The following is an 8,176-nucleotide window of genomic DNA, read 5'->3' as shown; positions in this document are numbered from 1 at the left end:
AGGTCAGCGTCGAAAAGTGTTACCTTGACAGGCAAAATAAAAAAGAAAAAAAAACACTTTGCAATAGGCAAAACACACAAACCGAATGAAGGAAAAAGGGCACAGATGGGAAAATACGAATAATCATAAAATCAAAATTATGTCCCTTCCATCCTCCACTAGTGCGTAAGCACAGATGACTAACCGAGGAGGGTTAAAGGAAAAAGAGTACATATGTGAAAAAAACAAAAAAAACGGAAATAGAAAAAAAAACACAAAAAAAGCGCACAATGCATAATGATGGCTCCTACCTAATCCACTTCTGGAGGTTGGTAACGAGAAAACAATGTTATCACTTCCCCAACAGCTATGCCCTCAGGATTCCACTGAAGAATGACACTGGCGCCTTCCCGAAGCACCTCCGGATGGTACAGAAACTGAAATCGCACAACGCACCCCTTGTCGAACGCTGCAGCCTCTTTGGGAAACGGAGGAATAATCCTCACAGCCTGTCGCATATTGCTTGTGTAAAGAATTGGCTGCAACCGAGGTGTGATGCCCCGTGAGAGCACTTTTATACGTGCCTCAAATGCCCAAAAAACTTCAACAGAGGTTGAAATTAAGAGCTTTCCTTTCTGCGTCATGTCCACACTGCTTGGTAGATCGGATAAAGCAAACGTGGCCTCGTCAGGCGGCCGCACACGCGTGACATGTGATCCGCCCACATGAATTCCTTGAACTACTACGGGATAAAACTTCCCCTCCAAGTCCGGCCCAATACGACAATGACACCCCAACTCTACAGAACCGCTCGCCACGTGGCCACGCACAACGGGGCCGACGGAATGAACAAAAAAGCTCCCGTCGAGGAGAACCTCAAACTTTCGATCGGGTGTAACTGGCATAGCACCAGTGGGAAGGGAGGCTATAAAGTGTTTAAAGAGCTCGATGCCAGATCCATCCGCGGAGGAAACACGCAACACGGGAACTTGATTCGACTGCTTCCATAACCGCTGAAAGCTGTCAACGCCGTCGACATCCACCAGGAGAACGGAATCGCAACCTACCGACGACAGTTCAACCGCTAACTCAAGTAGAAAGGCATCAATCTCAATATCAAGTGCAAGATCGAGTTTGGTAACAACAACAAAAAAAGGAAAATGCATGGCACGACAGAGTTGTGCGTATCGTACGACTTCTTCCGCTGGTTGTTCTATAGAAATACATATGCCGGTGAAATCAGGACAACGGCTCATCAAACCAAAAAGCATTCGTTTTGTTACATCTCCGCCGAGATCTATCATTGCAAGCGAGCGTGAAGTGCCATCGATGCCTGTTGATTGAAGAAGAGCATTATTCCCACTTTTTCCTTCACCACCATCTATGGAAAGAGTCCGAGCTACAATAGAGGTTGTTTTCCCCGTAAAAATTTCATGTTTGTGATTAAAAAGTAGTTGACGTGCGCTGCCCGCACCATCGTCAAGATGTCCAGTGAGCAGTACACCAATAAGCGTGGACTTTCCGCTGCCCGCAATCCCACAAAATGCAATTTTTCCATCCTGCACTTCCGCCTGCCGCTGCGTCATGAGAATCTCACCACACCAAAGTGGAACTGGATTCGACTGCACCAAAAATTCCTGTAAAATGGTAAAATCAAGACCAAGTGATTTCGCCATTCTTTGCAGTGTCCTCACCGACTCCTGGTAGTCATGTAGTAATAGTCCCCTTGGTGAACCGTCATTGGCGATACCGAGTTCATAAAGACATTGTCCGTTTCCCTCCCTCACACGAAAGCGCAGTTGCGTCACGAGGTGCTCAAATCGGCTTGGGGTAACGTTTGTAAGTCGCCACTTGTACTCCACATCGCCTTCATCGTCCTCCTCCGTGAGGCAACCGCAGCCTTTCGAGTCAGCTGAAACAACCCTTGCCAGCCGCCTGTGGAGATCAAATGTTGCATCGGCACGCTTCTGGAGGGCACGCTCTACTAAACGCTCGACGGTTTGTGGTGTACGCTCCTCCATACCACACGCACCATCAACTCCTTCCAATTCGCATGGCGATAGCGATTCCTGATTTACTTGGTCATCGTTCATTGTTGATTTGCACTCTTCCTAGCTTGCCTGCCTCTATGTGTCTTTCGTCGGTGAGGATGGCAACTTCCTCCCCCCCCCCCTTTTTTTTTTTGCAGCTCGAAACCTCAAACCCACTATAAGGTGCGGGCCGTTGTGTGTATGGGGTGTTAAAAAACGAGAAAGAGCAAAAAAACAAGACAAAAAAAAAGGAAAAGAGTAAAAGTTTGGAGAAGCAGAGACAAAGTGAAACAAAATACAGGACAATAAAAAACAGAAAAACAAGAGGTCACACCACATACACGTCCGTAGCTGTGCGTATGCACTGCAGTACAAATACATGCATGCATGGCAAGCCGTGGAGGCTCGACGTTCCTGTCGCCCCATTCATCCATCTTAGCTCAAAGCATAAAGTCTTTATATATATATATATATAACCAGTAACGCACAACAAGACCATAAAATATGCGCATCTCATACTTCTTAGAACACACCTCACTGCTTATCTAGTTACGTTGCACTGGACGGCAGCTGCAACAAGGCAGCACGATACCTATGACATAGAATGAAGAACAATTTGCGGACCACCTCAATTTCGTTTGAAAGTGGCATTCCTTCCAGCGCCTCCTGTACAATTGGTGAAGTCGCATCAGCGCCCAAAATGCCTCGTGCCAGTAAATACACATCTGATAAAATATTTGTGGAGTGCACTCGAAGAGGATCTCTTAATGTAGATGCATCCCGGTAATTTCGCAACAGCACCTCCATAAGTGATAGCTGCACCTGTAAGGCCTCCACAATGCATGAAGATACCATATCTTCTTTGTCTTTCCGCAGTAATTCATTTGGGGCACCACTCAACCAATTTGACGTCCCGTAATAATTAGATGACAAAGGATTCGGCAAAGCGGATTGCACTGTTGATCCATCCGTAGAGCTGTTACGCAACCGCGTTGTCTCCAAGGAGAAATCCTCGGGCGGTTGTAATAAACGCCGCAGCGGCGAGTGCCTCAAAGAAGCATAACTCATCACCGGCAGTGGTGTTTTCTTCATGTTTTCCTCCCCCCTCTGCTGCTGCTGTTGCTCCTGCTCTTTCTCATCCTCCTGCCTTGGTTCTTCCATGCATGGGCTCATACAGCGCAATGGCGCTTGGGTACTCCTATGCAATTGTGCACTGGTAGAGAAGACGGCTTGCTGCCCCGATGGGTTGTCGCTTGTACCCACAATTTTGTCCGTTCTCATTGTGTGTAGAGAACAACAACAACAACGCCCCTCTCCGTTCACCTTGGAGTTCAGCTTCGTCGCGCAACTCGCCAGCACCGCGTTTTCCTTTCTTAAAGAAGTCAATTTTGCTTCGCACGGGTCCTTTACATTTTGCCCTGTCATTTCTAGTTTACTCAGCCTATCAAACAACAGATCGCGTTGCTGCTGTGCCGCCATCAGCTGCATTTTTAGATCCACCACCATGCAACTGTTATCAACAGTCTCGCCTGGCACTTGCACGGAGACCGAAGTTCGCGTGCTCTGATGGGAACCTTGCACTTCAAGTTTGCTTCCTTTTCGTGGCAGTCCACACGCACCCACGCGAGTGACGAGGGCACTTTGATAAATCTTTCTAAGATCAGTCTCGTCGGAGGTGGCACACTCCTGCCATGAGCGGGGCTCAGCCCGGGGGTGCGGCAAGTCCTCCGGCGTTAGCTGCATACGACCAGGGAGAACAGGTGGTAGAGTTGAAAGAACGCCCGCCGCGGCATCCGGCTTGTTCTGTGGCTTCCAATGCAAAATGTGGGCTGCGTCGGCCCCACAAGCCAGCACCTCCGTGTCACGAATGGAGCACAAACACCGTGGCACACTTGAACCCATGTCATCGTCAAGAACGCCGCATTCCAGAATCATTAAAAAACTAGGTACTTCATGCCAAGCCCAGAAAAACACCTCTCGCGTCGCACTTACAGTACATAACCCCACACACCACGGTACATACGTCATGGAGCAGATTTCACCAGCGTGTTCAAAGTGTTGTCCGAGTTGCGTCCCATCCTTCGCTGACCACAAAATAATATCCCCATTTTCTAATCCACTTGCCACCATGGATTTGCGTGAAGGATGTGATAGTAATGCCAAGGCCGTCACACAACACGTCCCCGCCGTTCTAAGGTTAAGCAATGGATCGATATCCGATTCAATACCTTTTCTATCTACTAAGACAAGAGCACCGCTTGTGCAACCAATCCAAACCGTCGCCTCTGTCAGGAGCAACGAAGACACATCTCCAAGCGCGGTATGCACGAATGTTGTCTGGGAACCAAATATGCGATGGAAGACGCAACACTCTGCCTGCTCTTCGATATTACTGGCATTGGCTACATGACCAATGGCAGACCAAAAGACCACTTCCGGAGAGTCATCGTTAATAACTGCAGCGAGCGAAGTTCCGTCGGTCTGCAACTCTCGTATACCTGGGATGCCGTCCAGCCGTAGATTGTACAGAAACTGTAGATGAGCATGTCTACCCTCACGACGACGGGCTCGGTAGCACTGAACAGTATTTGATGCGCCAAACCATGCCAGTGAGTTGTGTTGTGTGGTTTCATAAGCTGTTGCAACACATGACACCTTCATGGGGCGTTTACGCATAAGAAGCACGCCAGGGTCCTGCGGTGACCATGCCGTGACACTTCCGTCCGGGTGCACAGCCAAAAGCACCAGTTCCCTCGTGTCAAGAAGTTTTACTGGCGCAATGGAAACCACCATGTCTACCAAGGGACGAGAGGAACTACGCATAATAACATCGGTGACACTCACTAGCGATAATGACAGAGTTGTTTCCAATGGAACAGCCCTCAATCTATACACTGCATACAACAAAAACAAACAAACAAAAGCTAAGAAGAAAGAAAGAGAGGGAATATATATATACATATATGCTCCAACATCCGCTACTCATTACACTCAATAAAGTAATAGCGTCAGAGGAGGTTTTTATTTGGCCTTGCCCCCTCCACTTCCACTTTTTCAAAAATAATTCCGAAATATCCCACAGGAGACCATTTATGAAAATAACAAACGAAAGGTTAGCTGCTCAGGCTCAAACTGCTCTCTCTCTCACACACTCTTTAGCGCCCTTTTTCGTTCTCAACCCGCTGTCGTGCGCTTTAGATGCGGCTGGGGTACAGGTAAACGCGAACACGCTTGCCAATCGCCGATGCAGGGACGGGGGAACCGTTAAACTTCACGCGAACGGAGCCGGAGCCACCATGGGGGCGTGTCACACGGCCCCAGATGGCGCGGGTGTTGCTGCGGCGGGCGGGAGCCTTGCTCCAGCGTACGCAGCGCTTTACCTTGTAGCCGTGGTAGACGTAGCACACCCGCTTGCCAACATACCATGTGGCATCTTCCTTTGTGTTAACGTTTTCAATACGGACGATGGCGGTGTTCTTGTTCTGGCCGTGGAGACCACGAGTGTATCCCGCAAGAACGGCCTTCATGTAGAGACGGGGAGATTTGCGGTTGCGCTTCACTGTGGAGGTCTTCTTTGTCAGCTGATGAATCTTCTTGCTGCGGTTCGCTGCGAGAGAACCGGCGAACTTCTTTGACATGGCCATTTGTTCTTTCTTAACGAGAAGAGTTGGGTGTAAACGCGTAAGCCTAGCTGCTGTCAGTAAACGCCGAAGGAAACCCAAAAAGTAAAGGGAGACAAGGAAAAAAAAAAAAGATTCAAATAATGGCAACATAAATAATACCACAACACAAGAGAGAGAGAGAGGAGGGAGGGAGAATGAACACTCCAGTTGCGTTGCCTCCAGTCAAGCACAAGTACATCAATAGTCAACAATACACCGCATGTTGCTATACACGACGACAACTGAATCATGGACAAAGTTATTCAGACGCATAGACAACATCGTAAAAAAAAAAACAACAAAAGAAAAACGGGAAACTCACCCCTGTTTTCTCACGTAGAGGTGGGACGGCTCAATATCCCCAGTTTTTTTCTTTTTCATTCTTCGTTTTTTTTAAATATCTTATTCCGTGTTTATTTGCCTTCTCCTGCACATCCCAAAGTAAAAATACAAAGTGGCGCCCACACCCATTTCACTAAGCACCACCTCCACCACGTTTTGTGTTCTCCACACACATCCCCAGCCCCACAATACTCGCCGACGCCCATATCAAACACCTTTTTCACATTCACCTCTCTATGACCTTCTCCAACTTCTACAAAAAGGAAAGAGGAGCCACTGAGAATCCGTGCGCATTTGTAGCATCTGCAGGGCTGAAAAGGAGAGCGACAAAGCCTCGACTTTCGATGTTGACAATGGCAATGAAAATGATTCCGCAAGAATGTATCACGGAAACAAATTCTTATTGAAACAAATCGTTCGGCGCATGTTGTTAGCTCTCTTGTTTTGTTTTGTACTGTTTGTATTTCAGTCGGCCTTGTCCTCCCTCTACGCTGCATTGTCTTTCCTTTTTCAGAACAGCAATGCTACATACTTCCTCCATCCCTCGCTGCGCTCCCTCGTGAAGTGAAGCTAAAGCTCCAAATGTGCTGATGTTATCGTTTTTCCTTCTTCTTCACTGGGACTTTCCCTGCTTCCTTCACACCCTCCCTCATACTGGCTGACGCTGATGCCAGAGCCGTAGCCGCTAGTAAAACGCACAACTCCGCCTTGCGGAGTCGACTTGTTTAATTCAAGCGCTGTCGAGTACAACAACGGCACTCTCTCCTGCATGTTCACCGCCTCCGCCTCGTATCCCGCTAGTTCCACCGCGCGGTTGCGACGCTGCTTGTAAGCAAAGCGAAGAAACAGACCCACGGCCAGCCCGAGATACATCAACCCCGCATTACGGCACGCCCTTGCCTTCTCGTCCAAGTCCCACTCGTTAATTACGGCCACGATAGCAAAGGATTTGATGCGGATGTGCATCAACCACGACACAAAAAATGCAGTCAGTGCATTAAGACACGAAAAGGCGATGTACGCGTACACCTTACCCGACATTGGCTGTAAGGATAAGTAAATTCTGCGCAACAAAAAAAGGAGGGAATAAAAGAATGTTGATGCAAAAGCAAAACGCAGAGATGAACACCACCTGAAATGCCAGGCTGCCCAGCACATTATTATTATTATTATTTTAAGCTCTTTTTCATACTGTTTCTCCTCTTCACTCACCTCATCTCTACTCAGCAGTGACGAACAAGCGACACCATTGCCAAGTGTACCAGTGACAGTAGGAAGAACCACACTGGCCAGTGCCAGGCACTGCCCTGCCAGCGTCGTTGCATGAATATGTCACGCGTGCACGCATGCATAGGTGACTCTACATGCACCCCCCCCCCCCCCCCCCCCCACAACCAGGCAGGTAGCAACAACAACAACAACAACAGGTACATTTTACACGTGAATCTTCGCCTCCCACCCCACCCAGCCGCTTCTACTCTTTCCCTTAATATTCATTTCATAGTTCCCGGCCTCCGCCGCCACCACCTCCCCACTGCCCTGCAGAAACCCACATGACAAGGTATAACATACTTGTTACAGAGGCCCATGGGCAAATAACACTGAAAGAATATATATATATATAATATATATATACGCAGAAAAACCAGAAAAGAAATAAAGAAATTCCGGGGATTCGCCTCGAACAAAGAAAAATAGCTTTATGCACACAAACTAGCATTCCGGCAATTCCTCTCCTTCGGAATCACTTTGTTTGAACAGGAGAAGTCGCCGCTGTTCACGCGGCACGACCTTGCGACAATTCTGGTGAGCGTGAAACCGAACTCTGCAGAAAATTGCATGACATTTACCACGCAACAGACTCCAAAACGGCGCAAAAAAAACAAGAAGGAGGAACACTAAAAAAAACAGCCCAGCACGGCGACAAGCCTTCGCCTTGATGCGCAAGTCCCAGCCACGCTCCACCGCCGGAACGCGGAAGACGACTAACGCTGTTGAATCCATCATCCACGCAAATAAAAACGCACACACCGCGTTTAGCGTGCAGAAGGCCAACAGGGTCGCTCGGAGGACTGAGAATGCACACCACTGACATGATGCAATGGCCGACCCCGCCCCACTAAACATATATATATATATATATATATATATATATATAGTGGT

General features: G+C 48.2%; 5 protein-coding genes across 5 annotated transcripts, besides 8 other annotated features; all 5 read right to left on the bottom strand.

Moving 5' to 3' along the window:
• Positions 1-218: 218 nt before the first annotated feature.
• Positions 219-262: a microsatellite.
• A 28-nt stretch (positions 263-290) lies between these two features.
• On the bottom strand, positions 291-2,072 carry TraAM80_01107 (putative GTP-binding protein; the record flags this gene model as incomplete). The annotated part of the gene is made up of 1 exon (XM_029378161.1): positions 291-2,072. The coding sequence occupies one exon, from the start codon at positions 2,070-2,072 to the stop codon at positions 291-293; it is 1,782 nt and encodes a 593-aa protein (XP_029242011.1).
• A 394-nt stretch (positions 2,073-2,466) lies between these two features.
• Positions 2,467-2,484: a microsatellite.
• A 74-nt stretch (positions 2,485-2,558) lies between these two features.
• Positions 2,559-4,832, bottom strand: TraAM80_01106 (uncharacterized protein; the record flags this gene model as incomplete). The annotated part of the gene is made up of 1 exon (XM_029378160.1): positions 2,559-4,832. One exon carries the CDS (start codon positions 4,830-4,832, stop codon positions 2,559-2,561), a length of 2,274 nt encoding a protein of 757 aa, XP_029242010.1.
• Positions 4,833-5,203: 371 nt separating this feature from the next.
• TraAM80_01105 (ribosomal protein L35A) lies at positions 5,204-5,653 on the bottom strand (the record flags this gene model as incomplete). The annotated part of the gene is made up of 1 exon (XM_029378159.1): positions 5,204-5,653. One exon carries the CDS (start codon positions 5,651-5,653, stop codon positions 5,204-5,206), a length of 450 nt encoding a protein of 149 aa, XP_029242009.1.
• Positions 5,654-5,800: 147 nt separating this feature from the next.
• Positions 5,801-5,826: a microsatellite.
• Positions 5,827-5,956: 130 nt separating this feature from the next.
• Positions 5,957-5,981: a microsatellite.
• Positions 5,982-6,583: 602 nt separating this feature from the next.
• Positions 6,584-7,054, bottom strand: TraAM80_01104 (uncharacterized protein; the record flags this gene model as incomplete). The annotated part of the gene is made up of 1 exon (XM_029378158.1): positions 6,584-7,054. One exon carries the CDS (start codon positions 7,052-7,054, stop codon positions 6,584-6,586), a length of 471 nt encoding a protein of 156 aa, XP_029242008.1.
• A 115-nt stretch (positions 7,055-7,169) lies between these two features.
• Positions 7,170-7,190: a microsatellite.
• A 192-nt stretch (positions 7,191-7,382) lies between these two features.
• Positions 7,383-7,403: a microsatellite.
• A 16-nt stretch (positions 7,404-7,419) lies between these two features.
• Positions 7,420-7,439: a microsatellite.
• Positions 7,440-7,622: 183 nt separating this feature from the next.
• Positions 7,623-7,648: a microsatellite.
• A 78-nt stretch (positions 7,649-7,726) lies between these two features.
• TraAM80_01103 (uncharacterized protein) lies at positions 7,727-8,140 on the bottom strand (the record flags this gene model as incomplete). The annotated part of the gene is made up of 1 exon (XM_029378157.1): positions 7,727-8,140. The coding sequence occupies one exon, from the start codon at positions 8,138-8,140 to the stop codon at positions 7,727-7,729; it is 414 nt and encodes a 137-aa protein (XP_029242007.1).
• Between the last annotated feature and the right edge of the window lie 36 nt (positions 8,141-8,176).

Source organism: Trypanosoma rangeli (assembly GCF_003719475.1).
Source record: "Trypanosoma rangeli strain AM80 chromosome Unknown Tra_15.4_contig_00022, whole genome shotgun sequence".
Classification (NCBI taxonomy): domain Eukaryota; phylum Euglenozoa; class Kinetoplastea; order Trypanosomatida; family Trypanosomatidae; genus Trypanosoma; species Trypanosoma rangeli.
Note: the sequence above shows the minus strand (reverse complement) of the source record. Positions and strands in the feature narration are given on the sequence as shown.